The sequence below is a fragment of the Talpa occidentalis genome, unplaced genomic scaffold, assembly GCF_014898055.3.
Source record: "Talpa occidentalis isolate TD23 unplaced genomic scaffold, MPIMG_talOcc4v2.1, whole genome shotgun sequence".
Classification (NCBI taxonomy): domain Eukaryota; kingdom Metazoa; phylum Chordata; class Mammalia; order Eulipotyphla; family Talpidae; genus Talpa; species Talpa occidentalis.
This window is the reverse complement of record NW_026555331.1, coordinates 32,064,682-32,084,979: the sequence shown is the minus strand read 5'-3', so window position 1 is coordinate 32,084,979 and position 20,298 is coordinate 32,064,682. Positions and strand designations below refer to the sequence as shown.

Here is a 20,298-nt window from a genome sequence, read left to right as displayed (position 1 = left end):
CAGAACCTAAATTCAAGTGAATTTATTTAATTTATATTTACTTACATTCACATGACAAAACTATAACACAACATCATACTTTTAGCAAGCTATCATTTTCTTACCCGCATTGGATGTATATCAGCATAGGGAGGTTTTCCTTCGGCCATTTCTATAGAAGTAATGCCAAGGGACCATATGTCTGCCACACAGTTATAGCCAATTTCTTGAATTACCTCAGGAGCCATCCAAAATGGAGTTCCTATCACAGTATTGCGTTTTGCCATGGTATCCTGTAAAAACATAAATAGAAAGCTATAAATACACAAAAATTTAAAGAAATCTGTTTGTCAACATACTCTAAACTACTTTGTTAAAGTCTCAAATACTTCAGAGTATATCTAAAATTCACTATTTTCTCAAAATTTCAACTAGTTATGACATATTTAAGAATTCTGAATTATGAAATAGTCAAGAGTTCACAATTTACTTTATCAACTACCTTGATTAAAGACAATCATTATAGGCAGTACTATAATAATAAAGGCTACAAAATTTAGTCAATATAGCTTTCCTTTTAGAACATTTAAGCATTTTGATAAAACATATTTTCAGATTTAATCATTGTCTCTTACATTTTAAATAAAAATAATAAATACTCAAAATTATGGCTCCATCTCTCCAAGAACAATAAAGTTACTTGATTCTTCCCAAAGACATATAAACCCAAAGTGATTCCAAATTTATTGTACTTACTGTTAACTGACCAGCCACTCCAAAATCTGCCAATTTTGCATGTCCTTCTGTATTGAGGAGAATATTTCCAGCTTTTATATCTCTGTGTATTTTTCTCATAAAGTGTAAGTATTCTAGTCCTTTCAAAGTTGATTTCAGAATAGTTGCAATTTCATCTTCTGTCAGCTGAAAAGAAATATTTTTTCTTTTTTATTTAGGTAATAATTGACACAAAGCTATAGGTGATTTAGAGGTATAGGATCATACATTTCAAGTGTATATTATCACATCCCAACATGAAGACACTCTTAGTCCTCTACCATAGTCCATCATGCCCCTTCCCTACTCTGCTCTCCCCTTTTTATCACCCCCTGTGTAGCCTCAATTCTACCATCCTATTTCTAGGGTTTGCGGTTTGTTATTGTTTTGGTTCTATCAGACCCTTTGGTTTCTTTCTCTATATTCCACATAGAAGTGGCACCATCCAATATATGTCTTGGAAAGAAATACTTTAAAGACTAGATTGAAATACCATGTTAGATAAACTCTTCCAAGAAATCTAACAAGCACATCTTTCTAGTGACTACTAAAGCTCAAAGAAAAGACTAACAGGTAAAGAACCAAGAAACTCTTTTTCCCCCCACAAATATGCTTTATCGCACTTTACTTATGAAAGAAAATGTCATCATTAAATTTTTTCTTTCTTTAAAAATATCAATGTCCTTCCTAAAGCACATCATACCCCATATAAAGTGACCCTAATAAGCCACAATTTCCATACCTAACACTGAGGTGGCAAAGCATATAAAAAAGTAAACTCTTAATTGTGCTGCCTCCAATTGCTGATGAAAATTAAAACCAACAGTTTTACACAAAGGAAACAAAACAAGGGGTGCTGCAAGAATTTCCTGCAAGAAGCACTTACACAAGTACTACTGCTCCTGCTTCCTCCCAGGTGATTCCCACCCAAGACCTGGATTGCTGACCCATACCTCAATGAAAACTCAAAAATTATAAAGTCAGAATGACTAAGAAGATGGAAACACAAACAAAGGCTGTCAGGGGAAGGACAGAGAGGAAGAGTTAGGAGAAAAAAGACCGAGGAGGAGAGGAGAAGAAAAGGAAGAATTCTAAGTAGTGATGCAGAGCTACTAGATATTTACATGCAAAAAAATGAACTTAACCTATCTCACAGCATATATTAAGATTTACTCAAAATGGATCAACAACCTAAATATGAGTTAAAAACTAAAGAGACTTATGAGAAAATATAACCTTGGATTTGGAAAGAGATCTTTAAATATAGTCATGCACTGCTTAACATTTTTGTCAGTGACGATTACATACACAACAGTGGCCCTCAGTAGGATACACCATATACCCTAGGTGTGCTGTAACACCTAGGTTTGTTTAATTATACTCTAAATAGTTCACACATGATAAAATCACCTAACAATACATTTCTCAGAACATATCCCCATTGTTAAGTGATGTGTGCCCATACATTAAAGGTACAAGCAACTAGAGAAAAAGTTAACTTCATCAAAATTACAAACTTTTGTGCACTAAAGGACATTATTAAGACAGTGAAAAGAAAACCCACACAGAATGGGAGAAAATATATGTGAATCATACATCTAATTAAGGCCAAATATCCAGAATATATATGGAGCTCCTTCAACTCAACAAAAAGACAATCCAATCTAATTTAAACATAGGTAAGGAACTTGAAAAGAGATTCCTGCAAAGAAGAAATATAAATGACAACTCATGAAGAGAAATGTTCACCACAGCACTGTTAAGTCAATAGGGAATGCATACCAAGCCACACTGCAGAATCACTTCACACCACTAAAGTGGTTATTATGAAAAAATAAAAAAGAAGTGTTGGAAAGAACACAAAGCAACTAAAACTCTGAACATTGCTGGAGGAAGCGTAAAATAAACAGTGACTGTGGAAAACAATATTTAACTCCTCAAAAAGTTAAAGGGGAAAAAAAGTTAAACACAGAATAATCACATAATTAGGTAATTCACTCCTAGGCATACATTCAAAAGAATTGAGAGTTGGTACTTAAATATGTGCCTCACCTAATGTATCTATTGGACAATACTGTGCAAGAGAGGTTCCAGGAGGGCAGGGACCTTTGTTTTATTCACAGATGTACCTGTGATGTTGGAAGCATGACAGGCATACAATTAGCACTCATAAATAATGAATAAATGGGTACAGACATATTTACCAAATAAAGGAGATACCATATCTGATGTTTCCAATCTATCCAAATTAGTGGTTTACAGCCAAACAGGGGGAGCAGGAGGCAGAAGTGTTCTACAGTGTCACATCACTTTAGAAGGTGTGCAAGGTGGTGGCCCTGTTGCATGTGCCTGGATTTTCTTCCCTCTCCCCAAACCCCCCGCCTATACAGAAATGAATGGATTTGGGGTGTTAAAAATGCAGGACCATGGAAAAAAAAGAAGGGAATGGAGGCATCACACTTCCAGATTTCAAACTATACTACAAAGTCATAATAATCAAAACTGCATGGTATTGGAACAAAAACAGACACATGGACCAATGGAACCAAATAGAAAATTCAGAAATAAACCCACAGATTTACGGTCAACTCATCTTTGACAAAGGAGCAAAGAATATGCACTGGAGCAAAGAAAGTCTGTTCAATAAATGGTTCTGTGAAAACTGGGTTGCTACATGCAAAAGAATGAAGCTTGACTACTACCTTACATCATACACAAAAACCAACTCAAAATGGATTAAAGAACTAGATATAAGGCCTGAAACCATAAACTACATAGAAGGAAATGTAGGCAAAACACTATCTGACATGTACCTCAAAAACATCTTTACAGACACATCACCCAAAGCAGTGACAGTAAAGGCAAAGATAAACAGCTGGGACTATATCAAATTAAAGAGCTTCTGCACAGCAAAAGTGACAATAACCAGGGCCTCCCCGGTGGCGCAGCGGTTGAGCGCTGGGTTGTGAAGCTGCCTGCGACCTCTGCGGCGCAGGTTCAATCCCCGGCTGCTCCCCAGCCACCGGAGGAGGGTCCCACATGGCGCACAGACCTCTCCTGCCGCCCGCTGCTCCCCTCAGCAGTGTACTTTGGTCCTTCTGCCTGCTCTGCTCCCAGCTCTGGCTCTGGTGAATTCTCTCGCCCTCCCGCGCTTCCGACTGTACCCAGTGCTTGAATAAATAAATAAATAAATAAATCTTTAAAAAAAAAAGTGACAATAACCAAAACAAAGAGAAATCTCACCGACTGGGAGAAAATTTTTGCACACAACACCAATGATAAAGGACTGATCACAAAAATCTACAAAGAGCTGATGAGACTCAACAAAAACAAAGAAAATAATCCAGTCAAAAAATGGGCAGAAGAGCTGAAAAGAAACTTCTCCAAAGAGGAAAAGCAAATGGCCAATGGGCATATGAAAAAATGTTCAACATCACTTAAAATCAGGGAAGTGCAAATCAAAACTACAATGAGATACCATCTTACACCAGTGAGAATGGCACATATTAAAAAAACTAGCAACAACAAATGTTGGCGAGGATGCGGAGAAAAAGGAGCTCTCCTGCACTGCTGGCTGGAGTGCAAACTGATGCAAACACTATGGAGAACTGTGTGGAGATTCCTAAACCTACTAAAGATAGAGCTTCCATATGATCCAGCAATTCCACTCCTAGGTATTTACCCAAAGGACACAGAAACATTAATTCCAAAGGGCACCTGCACCCCTATGTTATATAGCAGCACTATTTACAATAGCTAAGCTATGGAAACCACCCAAATGCCTAAAAATAGCTGACTGGATAAAGAAGATGTGGTATATATACACAATGGAATATTACTCAGCAACCAAAAAAGATAAATTCATGCAATTTGCAGCAACATGGATGGAGCTGGAAGGAATCATACTCAGCAAAATAAGCCAGAAAGAAAAGAAAAATATGGATGGTCTCACTTATAGCAAGAATTTAGAAAACCTAAATAAGGGACCAGGAAAAAGACTAAGTTTAATAAAGAAAAAATCAAAATCAACAAGCAACTATAAACCAGAGACACACTACTAGGGGAGGCGGGGTGCAGGGAGAGGAAGGATTAGGGTCAAAATAAGGGGGGTGCAATTGTATGGGGAATATAACAAAAATGAAAATGCATACATTGTGCAAAAATGAAAAATGATGTAAGAATTATATAAAATAAAATATTAAAACAAAAAAAATAAAAAGGGAAAGAAATGCAGGAACAGTTCATTAAATGTGTCATTTTTAATTGCATACACTGATGACTTTTTCACTTACCTAGACTTCAGTTTTTATCCTGTTAAAATTACATTATTTCCAATAACAGTAACTTATCCTTCATTAACTCGTGGCTTTGTATCTCTGCTCCTATATGTCCTATATTTCAGAGCTATATCAGAGGAAGGTCAGGACTGAACAGACCTACTACATTTCAAAGGCTCAGGATCTGTCTGATTGCCTTGTTTTAAGGCATCTGCCAAAGACAAACCCACACAGTCACCTAAAAGATGTGCCAGAGAGATTATACTCTCTGATATTCATGAACTCTCTGGCTTTGGTAGATGATTTCAAAGGTTCATTCCAACTCTATGACTCCACACAAACTACATATTACTATAAGTTTGTAATATTGTAAAGTAGCTCAAACAATTAACTGAAGAATAAAAATATAACAGTTATGAAACAGCACTCAGTATGGCCCATTTTCCTTTCATTAAAATGAAATAAACTCTAAAGAGTGATGGACAAAATTTCAGCCTTATTAAGTACCATCAAGCAGGTAAACACCAGCAAATTTGAGGAATATATGCTTAGTTGGTATCATATAAATGTCAATGATATCTCAATTTGCTGAGATGCCAGAATTGATCCAAGTTATAGTCCCTTCAGAATGGCCCCCAGGTGATCTGGGGCTAGCCTCTGGAGGAGCAGGAAACCGTCCTCTTGTTCTCTCTTCTCATTCATGTAACCACCTTTCCTCTTTACAATTACTCTTATTTGGTAACTTTTTGGATAAGTATTTTTGAAGCCAGCATTTCTCTTTATATTTTTTTAAGGAATGTCTTGCTTTGGGGGGATGTAGGGAAGGAGAGGAAAGAGTAATTAAACCTGGATAATAATCTTCTGGTTAGTTGAGGTTTTACAGAGTTTTTGCTTTGTGGAGGGATTTTTTTTTTTTAATGTAATAAAATTTTAGTTAGAAAAAATTAAATATCAATGATATCAAATGAACTTTGAGCAAGTATCAATGTCAACATTTAATCATCCTACAAGTATTTTATGTCAGTAATGGAGAAGAATGAGAAAGGAAGGAGTTGGGAATTTTCTTTCATGGATACTACATGGTAAGCCTTGCCCTAAAAGTTTATTTTGTGTCCTCTGGAAATGTACTGACCATTTTTTAAGAAGGAAGGTTGGGTGGAGGAGTGGGAAAAAGGAGGGAAGAAGGGAGGAGTCATTTTCATAAATAGAGTTTTATTGTCAAACAACTTTTAAATGATTTAACAAATTTCATATACATAAAATACAGTTAACAAAAGTGACTAGATTTCTATTTGGCAACAGAGAGAATTACTTATTCCCTTACATAAAATTTAGAGTTGTATTCTATAACTATTTGATATAATTCTTTCTCTATGCTTATGAATATATACAAATCATATTGAACACATATAAAGTAGGATACAGCAATATATATTTCTAAATATGTATAGATTATAGTATTACAGAGAGAAATACAGCTCTCTATATAGCCACAGATATATTTCTCTAAATATTTTATATAATATTTCTATAATTAAGATTTTTCATCAGTTCAGATAGATCTGTAGCCAGGATCTGCTTCAATAGTCAGGTTATACTGAAAACACTTACAGAAAAAAAAAACATTAGCAAGAGATATGCTTTATATAGGAGGAGGTGACATAAAAGTTCAACCCTACAATGGGAATTCATATCAATTCTCAAAACACAGTCACAATTTTTTGAGTGGCATCTGTCAAGAATCCTTTCCCATAATAAATTTTATCAACAAATTGCTCCATTTATGAATTTAATTATTCTCTTCAATACATTATGAGCTTAATTTTATTTGTCACGATACAAATGGGGCAAAGTCATTTTTAAATCATTTGAATTACATTTTTTTTTTAATTTTTTTTTTTTTTAATGGCTAAGATTTTTTTAAGATTTATTTATTTATTTATATAAGCACTGGGTACAGTCAGAAGCGCGGGAGGGTGAGAGAATTCACCAGAGCCAGAGCGGGGAGCAGAGCAGGCAGAAGGACCGAGGTACACTGCTGAGGGAAGCAGCGGGCGGCAGGAGAGGTCTGCGCGCCATGTGGGACCCTCCTCCGGTGGCCGGGGAGCAGCCGGGGATTGAACCGGCACTGCAGAGTCTGCGGGCAGCTTTGCAACCCAGCGCTCAACCGCTGCACCACCGGGGAGGCCCCTGAATTACATTTTGTAGGGTTTTTTTTTTTAAGAGGATAGGAGATTAATAAACCATGAATGAAATACTCAGTAATCAAGGATAGAAATAAGACTTTTATAGCTGAGCTAATACATTAAAAGACGGAAGTCTACATCTGGTTTCAATACTGGTATGAATTCACTGGCAAATTTTAAAAGAATCTCATTGTACAAAAACAGAAAGATGGTTTTGATAGGTTTTAGTCCTCTGGTTACTTTTGTTTCTAAAGTCATATGATTAGTATAATAATATGATACATTTAATATGTTACTGTGTGTATGGTTTTGATAAAAATGTACCCACCAAATTGTCTCAAGGGCACATGCACAAGCTGTTTTAAAATATACACACTACCTTAATGTTTTTTGTCAGTAAAACCAAATTCAAGTGAGTTTGGGTAAGTTCATACAAAATAAAGAATTTAATTTTCTGAAAATGAATTTTTGACAATCTTAGCTAACCTCAACCTTTGGACATAATTATTTATGTAAGGGAAATAATGTATCAGTTCTACACTTAGTACGTATTATATATTAAGGATACAAAAAAATAAGACATAATTCCTTCTTTCAAGTGCTATACTCAGATACACAGATAACTGTAGATGTTTTATTATAAAACTTTTTCAGCTTTCAAACTCTTGAAAATCGTTGGATCAAAACTCACTGATATAACCCTAGTCTTTTAAAGACTGGATCAAATTTGGTCTCTTTCAAGAAATCACGCTTTATTTCCCGAGTCAGGGTTTACCTAGGCAGGGAAAATAATTATTTTATTGAGTCGTTACTATGCCAGTTGCATTATAGGTATCATTTTACATAATATCCAAACACAACCATAGATGGTAGACACAAGAATTTACTGAGAGGCTGTTATACCATCCCTGCCACGGAGCTCAAAATTTAGTGGGAAGTAAAGGGCACAGGAAGAAAAATTACAATACTAAGTAATACCTGTAAGAGCAGTATTGGGTAACAGTTTCTAATGCTGATTATGCATTAGAACCAGTAATTTCAAAAAAAAAAAAAATCCAAATCACAAGGCCATGAACAATCCTACCAGTCTTGACATTATTATATTAGCACATTATTCTTCACATAACAGTTCACTTCTGATCTGTCTTTTATACAACCAACAAGTTTTGTCAGGTGACCAAAAAGAGGAAGAAATACTAGTCATGTACAAAGGCAATGGACATAAAAATATATGAAGTCCCATACTAGTGAATGGTTCTTTGTGTTGAACGCAAAATGTGCAAAATAAACTGTAAAAATAGCTTAAGACCAAATTTTGCTTTATACATACTTAAAAAAATTTAAGTGGAAAGATGATGATGTGATCATATTTGAACTTTCAGAAAGACACTCTGACAGACTCCAGCAGACAATACAAGTAGGAAAACTAGTGTGAAAAATAATTAGAAATTTGCTTAAGATTCCAATGGAGACTTCTGATGTAAAATTAATAATGAATATCTCAAGTAAAATGAAACAAAATTATGGAAGATGAGGAATAGTCAGCGCATATAGTGAAGCTGAAAGCAAAATCCATTCTTCTTTCATAATTCAAACTGATATGGCCTCAGCCTGGAAAAAAAAAAAATCACAAGGCCATATAGGATCCTCTTAACCAAAAAAAAAAAAAAAAAAAAAAAACCCCACAAAATAAATGTATTCTATATAACACAGTAATTTCATGTCTTATAATGTAACCACTGACCATAACAACACAAGTATGCCAATACATACATACAAATGTGTCCTATATTTTTATTTATAACAACAAAAAACTAAAAAGTGAGAACTCATTTTATCCAGTATACTAAAAAAATACCTTTGTTACATACACACAGACCTATATATATTGGTATGGGAAGGTTTCTGAGATACATCAGTTTTTAAAAAGGCAAGGGGACAGAACCCCACATATAGTATGAATCCCACAGTAAAAGAACCCACAGTAAACTACTGACATTTCCCTAGAGGAAGCAATACTGAAAGCAGAGTGGCAAGGCACTGACTTCCTCTTCTGGACTATTTGGAACTTTTACAATGTGCTCATAGTATTTTTTTCCCCTAAATTTAATTAATTAAAAGAGGGGGGGGCTTACACCCTAGTTAAAAGTATAGAAAATTGTGCACTACAATTTTCAAAGGTCTCCATCTAAAATTAGTAAAATTAGAAACACGCCACCTAAGGATCTAAACTTCCATTTTCAGACCAAAGAAGAAGGCAGGAACAGCTATACTTATATCAGATGAAACAGACTTCAAATTAAAAAAAGTAAAAAGAGACATAGATGGACACTACATTATGATCCAGGGGACAATACATCAAGAAGACATAACACTCATCAACATATACTCACCAAATGAAGGAGCACCAAATATATTAGACAGTTATTATCAGCTATCAAAATGGACATCAAGAAAATACATATATAGTGGGAGACTTCAACACTCCACTCTCACCAATGGACAGATCAACAAGACAAAAAAATAAACAAAGACACTAGAGCCCTAAATAAAGACAAAGAACTCTTGGACTTAACAGACATTTATAGGACACTGCACCCAAAAAAATCCGAGTAAGCATTTTTCTCAAGAGCACACAGATCATTCTCCAGAATCGATCACATATTGGGCCACAAGACAAACATCAACAGATACATGAAGATCAAAATCATTCCAACTATCTTCTCAGATCATAAAGGCATCAAGCTAGAAATAAATCATGAAAAGAAAACAAGGAACCCTCCCATTTCATCGAGACTGAAATCCACACTACTGGAAGACCACTGAACTAATAAGGAGATCAAAGAAGAAATTAAAAAATATTTTGAGTTGAATGACAAGGAGGACACCACTTTCCAGAATGTATGGGATGCAGCAAAATCATTAATAAGAGGAAAATACATAGCAATATAGGCTCACATCAACAAATGAGAAAGAACTCAAAGAAACAACCTAATCTCACATCTCAAAGAGCTAGAAAAAGAACAACAACAAAAAAAAAACCCTAAAGCCAGTAGAAAAAAGGAAATAATAAAAATTAAAGCAGAAATAAATGAAATAGAAATTAAAAAAAAAACAATCCAAAAGATCAATGAAACCAAAAGTTGGTTTTTTGAAAAATAAACAAAATAGACAAACCTCTAGCCAGGCTCACAAAGAAAAATGGGAGAAAACACATAAATAGGATTATAAATGAAAGAGGAGAAGTCACAACAGACTCAGTAGAAATCAAAAGAATAATCAGAGATTACTGTGAACACTTACATGCATAAACAAATTCAACAACCTAGAAGAGATGGACAAAGTCCTAGAACGATATACTCATCCAAAGCTGGACAAAGAAGAAATAGAATACCTAAACAGACCAATTACAAGCAGTGAAATTGAAGCAGTAATCAAAACACTCCCCAAAAACAAAAGCCCAGGTCCAGATGGTTTCACAAATGAATTCTACCAAACATTCAGCAGTGAATTACTGCCCATCCCACACAAAGTCTTTCAAAAAACTGAAAAAGAAGAAATACTACCAATACATTCTACGAAGCCAACATTACACTAATACCAAAACCAAACAAAGACAGCACAAAAAAACAAAATTACAGGCCAATCTCCCTAATGAACACTCATGCAAAAATCCTCAACAAAATCCCTGCCAACAGAATCCAACAATGCATCAAAGGTTAATACACCACGATCAAGTGGGATTCATTCCAATGCACAAGGATGGTTCAACATACGAAAATCCATCAGTGTAATCCAACACATCAACAAAAAGAAAAATAAAAAACATATGATCACACCAATAGATGCTGCGAAAGCATTCAACAAAGTCCAACATCTATTTATCATGAAGGCCCTTGAAATTCTCAGGATAGAAGGAACATACCTTAACATGATAAAAGCCATATACGACAAACCTACCACCAATATTATTCTCAATGGCGAAAAGCTGAAGGTCTTTCCTTTAAGATCAGGAACAAGACAAGGCTGTCCTCTCTCACCACTGCTCTTCAATATAATACTGGAGGTCCTAGCCAGGGCAATAAGACAAGGAATCCAGATAGGGAAAGAAGAAGTAAAGCTATCACTATTTGCAGACGGTATGATAATATACATAGAGAACCCTAAAAACTCTGCAGAAAACTACTCAAAATAATCAACCAGTTCAGTAAAGTAGCAGGATACAAAATCAACACACAAAAATCAGTAGCCTTCCTATACACAACCAATCTGAAGAAGAAGAAATCAAGAAAACCATCCCTTTTATAACTGAAACAAAAAAAAAATCAAATACTGCAGAATAAACCTAACAAAAGAGGTGAAAGACCTATACAAAGAAAATTATAAAACACTGTTAAAAGAAATAGAAGAAGACACAAAGAAATGGAAAGAAATCCCCTGCTCACGGATCTGAAGAATTAACATTATTAAAATGTCCATCCTACCAAAAACAATATACAGATGCAACACTATTCCTATAAAAATCTCAATGACATTCTTCAAAGAAATAGAACAAATACTGATGAAATTCATATGGAATCACAAAGAACCACGAATAGCCAAAGCCCTACTGATGAAAACAGAGGAGAAAGGAGGTATCACACTTCCAAACTTCAAGCTATACTATAAAGCCATAATAATTAAAACAGTTTGGTACTGGAACAAAAACAGACACACAGACCAATGGAACCAAATAGAGAGCCCAGAAATAAAACCATACTTATATGGACAACTGATCTTTGACAAAGAAGCAAAGACTATTCAATGGAACACAAACAGTATGTTCAATAAATGGTGCTGGGAAAACTGGACCACTACATGCAAAACAATGAAACCAGACCACTACCTTTCACTGTGCACAAAAATCAACTCAACATGGATAAAAGAACTGGACATAAGACCTGAAACCATAAAATATATAGAAGAAAATATAGGTGAAACACTACAAGACACACATTGCAATAACATCTTTAAAGACTCATCACCCAAAGGAAAGAAAGTCAAGGAAAAGATAAACACCTGGGATTACATCAAACTGAAAAGCTTCTGCACAGCAAAACAGACATTAACCAAAACAGAGAGACAGCTCACTGATTGGGAAAAAATCTTTACACTCCAGTCAACTGATAAGGAAGTGATCACAAAGATAAACAAAGAACTCACAGGAGTCAACAAAAACAAAATAAATAATCCTGTTAAGAAATGGGCAGAACTTAAAAGACATTTCTCCAAAGGGAAATGCAAATGGCCAACAAATGTTCTACATCCCTTATCATCAGGGAAATGCAAATCAAAACCACATTGAGATACCACCTTATACCAGTAAGAATGGCACTTATCAAAAAAACAAGCAACAACAAATGCTGGTGAGGATGTGGTGAAAAAGCAAGTCTCCTATATTGCAGGTGGGAATGCAAACTATTCCAACCACTATGGAAAGCTGTCTGGAGGTTCCTCAGTCTACTAAAAATGGAGCTACCATATGACCTGGCAATTCCACTCCTAGGTATCTACCCAAAGGACACAAAAACACTGATTCAAAAGAATACCTGTACACCTATGTTTATTGCAGCACTATTTACAATAGGGAAAACGTGGAAACAATCCAAATGCCCCAAAATAGATGACTGGATCAAGAAGATGTGGCATATATACACAATGGAATATTATTCGGCAATCAAAAAAGATAAACTCATGCCACTCACAGCAATGTGGATGGAACTAGAAGGAATTATGCTCAGTGAAATAAGCCAGAAGGAAAAAGAAAAATATCAAATGCTTTCACTTATAGCAGGAATATAGGGGAACCAAATAAGATATCAGTGTAAAAAAATAATAACAACACAAAACACAACAAAGCAAAAACAGACAATTATAAATCAGAGACATACTGCAGGGGAGGAGGCGGGAGAGGGATCAGAGGGCAGGAGGGAGGAGCACAGGGGACTGAGGTGATAGTGCACAGGTGCACTGGTGAAGGAAACTCTATGGGGCCTACACCTGAGGGGGTGGGGGGAAGCAAATATTGTCTAAAAATGAATAATGATGTAAAAAATATATATATAAATTAAAGTTCCATTTTCTCTAATATTAGCATACATTTCCTAATATTAAAAAAACTTTGCTAGATAAGACACAACAATCTTTAATGTTTCTCTTATACCAAAGAATATTCACTACTTTAACAAAATACCATAAAATTCTTAGTAAATTAAAAATTAAAAACCAAATTTTAAGTTTTTGCTTTAACATAATAAAATAGCAAAATCCTGTAAATAGAATTTTACAGGTTGCAAAATGCTCTGACACTCATCATCTTTGTTCTTCACAAGAAAACACTGAGGAATGTAAAGCAAGTAATACAGTATTAGGTCCATTTTAGGACTAGATATTTTAAGTTAAGAGGAGCTACACAATGACCCAGAGTCATGGAGCAAATAAGTAACAACCTGGAAACTGAGGCTGGGGCTTTTGGCTTCACATCCAGAAGTCCTTCTACTAAACCATATCATTCCAAATAATCACTGTCACAGAATGCAAATGGTCAGTTACAAGACGGGAAGAGAGGGCTTATAGTAGATCTGGCAATGGCAGGCAGTCTTCAAGAAGAGGAATACACAATATTAAAATAAAGCGTATAAAGGTGGGCCTGACTGATGAAAGGGAAGTAGAACTGGGAGAAATGCCAAAACAAATAGCAACAAAGGTGAAGACTGGGCAGCCACCAATAATGAAAGCCAAGGAAATACCTCTGTAAGTTTAATTTACTTAGCTAAGGTAGAAGAGAAAGTCTATTTGAGGGACTATATTGTAATTAGGAAAAATCAAAGAGAAAAGTGCTTATAATCCAATCAAAAGATGTATAAAAGAAGTAAAGGAGCATGATGTATATGATGTATAATCAGAGATTAAGATGTGGCACATGACTGCTATTGAAAAATTCTCAGGGTCTAATTCTACAGTGCATGGTCATGTTAATGCTGTGGCTTGGAACTTTAAGAGGCAAGTATGAAATATACTTCCAACTCAATCTTACTCTACACGAGACAACAAATAAGAAGCACAAAGAATTCTTTCCACACAAAAGGACTAGTTCTCCTCAGATTCCAGAACTCATTCTTCTCACTGAACATTAGTAATTAGGGTGAGAAAATCCCAAACACCAGAACTACTATAAGAATCGGGCAACCCTGGTATAAAGGGAATCACTGGTCTTCAACCTTTACTAACAGACTTTCCAAGAGAATTGTTACAGCAAATATTTACAACTGACAAAGCAGAACAGGCACTACATGAAACATCAACCATAACTGTTGAAAAAGGGTTGAGTAGCCAACAGTTTTGACTCCTAATGACACTAAAATAACTCTTCTGAAGTTTAACATTCATTTTGTAAGCTATTTTAGAAGGGACTTCTTTGATTTTTTTTATCCCTGATATAACCTATTTTGATTTGGTTTTATATAATAAATACAGAAATACCTATTATTTATTGCCATTCTTACATCCCCTTCTCCTGCTCACATATTCTGATTTTCCTTTAAGAAATCATTACTTCCCTATGCTCAAACCATGTATTTCTAACAATCAACTCCATCCTAGTTCCTGGTTGGACACATGACCTAGGTCTAAGTCAACTACCTCATGATATTCCAGGGCCAGAGGATTTGCTCAGAGAAAGGCACATGACCCTCTCAGAGCAGTGGGGTAACAAGACTACCGGATTTCAATCAGAAAGGGAGAACCCAGCAACCGCTGGCAGAGATCTTCTAACTATAAGTTTAGAATTTGTGTGAGAGTGGAATCAATACAAAGATATCAACAAAAAGGTGAATTCAAGTAAATCTTTTTACCCTGCATCAAGCTATACATGAAACTAGCTCTGTAAAAACTTTTAGTTATGTGAGCAAAGAAATTTCCTTTTTTGCTTAAACCAGTTTAGTCTGGGTTTTTGGTAATTTATAACCAAGAGCTGAAACTGATGCAGTAAACTTGAAGTAGATACCAAAAAGAGGGAAGTTCCTAGAAAAGAGGTTTGTATAAAGTATAAACAACTGGCCAACTAGAAGTTATTCCAGGTATTACAGCATGAGATCTCTGAAGTTGATTGCTATTTCTTTCCCAAACAAAAAGAATATAATAATTGAGAGTAGGGAAACCAGGGTAAAGGTGTATTTTAAAAGGAACATGCAGGCATTTTTTTTAGGTATCGTTTTTGTTTTCATTTTCTAGTACTGCCTGGCCCAGGTAATGTTCAATCACTTCAAACTGTATTAATATTATATTTAGATCTCTCACTTTACAATGTTTGCTTCCATTAAGTTTTTAATGACACAATCACACACAACAGTGACCAAAATCCCTTGCTTAAAAAAAATCAATGGCTTAGAGAAACTTGGAGTCAAGTAGCAATCACTGAAACACTTAAATCTCAAAAGTTGTACTTAAGCTTATATGTAAGACTTTATCTGAACATTCATCAAGTCTCAGATTCCAACTTTTTTATAACCAAAACTTCTTCCCCTCTTACGCCTTTCCCTCTTGGGAAAAAGAATATATACATTTAATGGGGCTCTTAGTATTTAACATGAAGAAAATCCCAGGAATAACAATAGAGCAACTCCCTTCCAATCCTCGCAACTCTATTTCACCCTATCGGAAAAGAGGAGACTTGGCGAATAAAGCCAAGATTTTAGACAATAAAAAATTTATGGGATTCTTCCAGAAAACACAAATCTTCTCAACACAAAGTACATACATTATGAAACATAACTAGAATATTTTAGCCATTATTATACACAAAAGGGCAGAGAGGGGCTGTCTTTCATGAAATCTGGATTGCAGATGTCTGGCAAAAAATAAAAAATAAAAAAGATTAATAATCTATCACAAAGTCCCACAACTAGTGATTCAAAATGAAAGCTTTCACTACTTACACCATATGTAAATATACACATATACATGCTGCTTAGGAGCCCTTGATCTGAAGAGAAAGAGAATTGATACTCTACTGTGAAAATGGTCAGGGGCAGACATTTTAAAATCCTTTCCCACATGAAAAGATTCCTGAAAAAGAGATCAGAAGACAACAGAAAAGCACTCAATGTATATGGAGTTGTAAATCCCATATGAACTGGTATCTATTACACAAAGAGGGAACATGCAACAAAGTGATTAGGAAAGTCAAACATGAATTAGTCCAATAACACAGAGGCAAATATAAACCCCAAAGAGCACTTTATGGAATAAAAAGCCACACTTGTAAAAAGATGTCTATTATTAACAATGAAATAATATCAAACTTTGAAGTTCCAAATAATCTTAAATCAATAATGAGAAATCGGTATGGCTTCACCAAGGGAAAAAAATCTGTTTGAAGTAGTACATGATCAAGGCATAACAAATATTTTCAAAGTACAACAAATTTCAGACATTTACTAAAAGACTATTATGTGCAAGGCATTAATTCTAAGGGCACTAAGATAAAACATCCCAGTATAATTTGAATTTCTAATAAAGATATTTTCTTCATACCCAAAAATGTAAATTCTATCTTAAGCAGTGTATAATCTCTTCATGAACAAAGATAATTCTAAGTACAAATAGTGAGTATATCCCTACTCCTCCTGAAGCCACAATACATTTTTTCAAAACAATAAATAACAAAAGAATCAACACTGGGGAATATAATAAATTTGAAAGCATTTGTACAGGGAAAGAAAGGGTCTTCCACAAAAGGAGTGATTACCAAGGTAACTCCAGAGGAGTTCCATGTTGGAACCACTGGGTGGCAAGGATAGGAGAAGGGAGATGAAAAAGATGGCCAACTTTTCCACAGGAGTGGAAAAGAAAAGAGAGTAAGAATTGGCTCCTCATTTCAGCCTAACCTCTACCACATTCCTGTACATGCAGATTATATGGATTCTGGTCCCAGAGCCCACAAAAGGCAGGTGGAGGGGAGTGGCTTCTCTCTAAAGAAGGTGAGCAACTACTGTGGGTCCTTCCCCCTAGAACCTATGCCCAGCCCATTCACCTTAACATTATACCTGCACAAAGAACACTGTCTCAAAGCAACCAGTGAGCACCCTGCTGGTCAGTCTTGCAATGGCAAGATCAGATTAATAAAAGTGAAACACAATCCTAGATGAAAAAGAGATGATTCGGGAAGAAAATAACTTTTTTAAAAAAATGTACAATTCACATATGGATCAGAAAGACTTTTGCATCCACATCTCAACATCAAGATGGTATAAAAAAGGAACAATCGAAAATTAAAATATAAACTGAAAGTAAAAGTACAATTAAGAGTCAGAAAATGAAAACAAAATTACTCCCTCTATACCTCCAAAAAGACAAAAAAAAAAAAAAGAGGGAAAATCTAGAAGAAAAAAAAAAAGAAGAAAATTCAGACGTTCACCATCCAATGAAGATAATAGAGGGGGAAATATCAAAGAAATATTTCCAACACTGAAGACACCGATGTTTATTGAAAAGCAACTACTGAGTGTTGAGACTAACAAGAAAGACTCACACCTAAGAAAATCCTTGTGAAACATCTGTTGCTTGTGCAGTATCAGAAATATCGGGATAAAGAGAAAATCTAAAAAGTTCAAGAGGAAAAACCGACAAATAAATAAGATTCTGAGAGGCATTAGATATAATATTAGCAAGACTAGATACTAGAATATAATGGAAGAAAGCTCTCAAATCTCTGTGAGAAACTTACTTTCAATTTAAAAATGCTACACAGGCTAACAACTAAGTATGACAGCAAAATAAAGACATTTTCAGATATTATGGGTTCAAAATAGTTGACCTTTTTATTTTTATATCATAAAGAAGATACTTCAAAAAGAACAGAAAACAAGGGTGAAAGCCAAGGAAATAGGAAATATACAAGAAAATGATGACACTAACCCAGAAGTCCAGTGAAAAGAAATTCCAAGGATGCAGCTGTACAGCAAACCTAAAAAGCAATGAGTCCACATTAGAACAGAAAATCAAGAAGCTCCAAAGAACGTCTTCTTAAAGATGAATCACATAAATTCCAAGAAACAGATAAAATGAGTAAGAAGGTAGGAGACATTAGCAAAATGAAAAAGATGACATACTGTTTCTCTCAATGTGGAGGGGAAAAATAAAGGAAAACCCTAGGAAAAACAAAAACTTATACATCATGATCCTAATACAGACCCATTAAATAACCATGGCAATGATTTTGAGCAAATGACTAAGTATGAAAAAAGTAAATCCACTTAAATCAGATGCTGGGAACAATCACACTAGAGTTTTAGAAATACAGATATAATTTTAGCATATTACAGTTTCCTCTTTCAAGTTTTAGCATATTACAGTTTCCTCTTTCCTTGCTTTCCTGATTCATTCATTCATTCATTCATTCAACAAGTATTTATTAAGCATATTACATGAGAAGCAGTGTGTAAGGAGAGAAGATGAAACAGTAAAGACGAAAATCTTTGCCTTATAGAATTTGCATTCTAATGATAAATGACTCCTCCTATTTCAAGAATCCACTTAAAGAATTTTCTCCCCTATGAAGCTTTTTGTGAAATTCCATGTTTGGCTAAGTGCTTCATTTTTTTCTGTTCTAAAAAACTCTAACTTTTTACAGAATTGAACTCAGTTTCTTATATACCTATTGCCTCAACTAATGTATAAGCAAAGTAACAACAGCAACATTTGTACCTCTAGTGCATCACACTGGGCTTAGTTCAATAATTGTGTGTTCAACATTTCCATTTAACTAAAATGTAAACAAAACTGCCAAGTAAGGTAAAGCACTACACAAATGTTACTTATTATTTAACAGATGAAGAAGCTAAAGTACTAGACAGTTAATGATTTGCCTAGATCATAAAACTAGAGAGTCAAAATAACATTCATAGTGCTAGGTTGAATTAAAATAAGTGGTAAAATCAAAATGTGAGCCAAAAATGGGGAGAATAACCTTAGGCATTTTCTTAGAACATTTCCAAGTACACAATAAATGTCTAAGACACAGATTCTATTTCTTCCATATGTCAAGACATAACTTTACAATTATGTAAAGATCATTTTGAAAGTCTCTAATCAAAAAATATAATCTATTTTTAAAGAGCTTCAATTTCACAGAATTGTATATTTCTCCTTTGCAGAATTTAATACTTGAAATGCATAAATGTTTAGAGATGTTAAATGGTGTTTAATAAAATATACTTTTTATTAATTGCTTATAAGCAAAATTCCAAAATTATTCCAACATTTTATGTATTCTCATAAATACTAGATGTTTCCTTTTAAACTAAAAAACAATGCATATATTAACTTCCATTAACAACAACAAAAGTAGGTTTCTCTTTCACCATCCAAAGGAAGCCCATAGTTAACATTATCAAAATAGACATCTGTAAAAATAAGCAAAAAATTTAATTCACATATATTCATAACTTTTCTAAAAATCAGGAACCAATGTAACAGGTGCTGTTACTTCATGTGTTCCAAGGTTACTAGTAAACACATTTTTATGGCCTGTCTTTTATATAGGGCCATATGTGTTCAGTAACTTACATTATTAATACTAAATATTAGTAGCCACGCAAATTTTAGCTACCTACAAATATATAACACTGAAAAGGAAGGGTTGTTTTATATTCACAGGAAAAGCAGCCAAGGAACTGACCTGTTTAATTCAAAAAATATTTATCAAGGGTTTTCTAGATCCATTAGCCATTCCAGGCACTTGTAATATTTCCAATGTATATAAAATTTCCAATATATATAAAAATGCCTGCCCTTGAATAGCTTATAATGGAAGGCAACTGCAACCACTCTTCTTATAAACACTAGAAACTGACTATATAATGTGATTTCTAAGTACAGATTACCACAGCTAGTTATCTATATATACATTTCACCAGACATATAAGACAGTTTAAAATAATGCCAAAAAAAATCAGCAAATAAATACATATGACATCAGGACTTGACCTGCATTTGTGGGTTTGATCACAGAAATCAGGAGTTTAACTCAAAATTACTTATTT

The 20,298-nt window shown here is 34.5% G+C and overlaps 1 protein-coding gene across 5 annotated transcripts in view; it reads right to left on the bottom strand.

Moving 5' to 3' along the window:
- STK3 (serine/threonine kinase 3) overlaps positions 1-20,298 on the bottom strand; it is a 230,261-nt gene that overhangs the window by 174,803 nt on the left and 35,160 nt on the right. For all 5 annotated transcript variants that reach the window (XM_037503491.2, XM_054692085.1, XM_054692086.1 and 2 more), the window contains exons 5-6: positions 736-900; positions 105-272 (exon numbers count right to left, since the gene is read on the bottom strand). In XM_037503491.2, the coding sequence (XP_037359388.1) occupies positions 105-272; positions 736-900 (333 nt within the window). The remainder of the gene's footprint in view (positions 1-104; positions 273-735; positions 901-20,298) is intronic.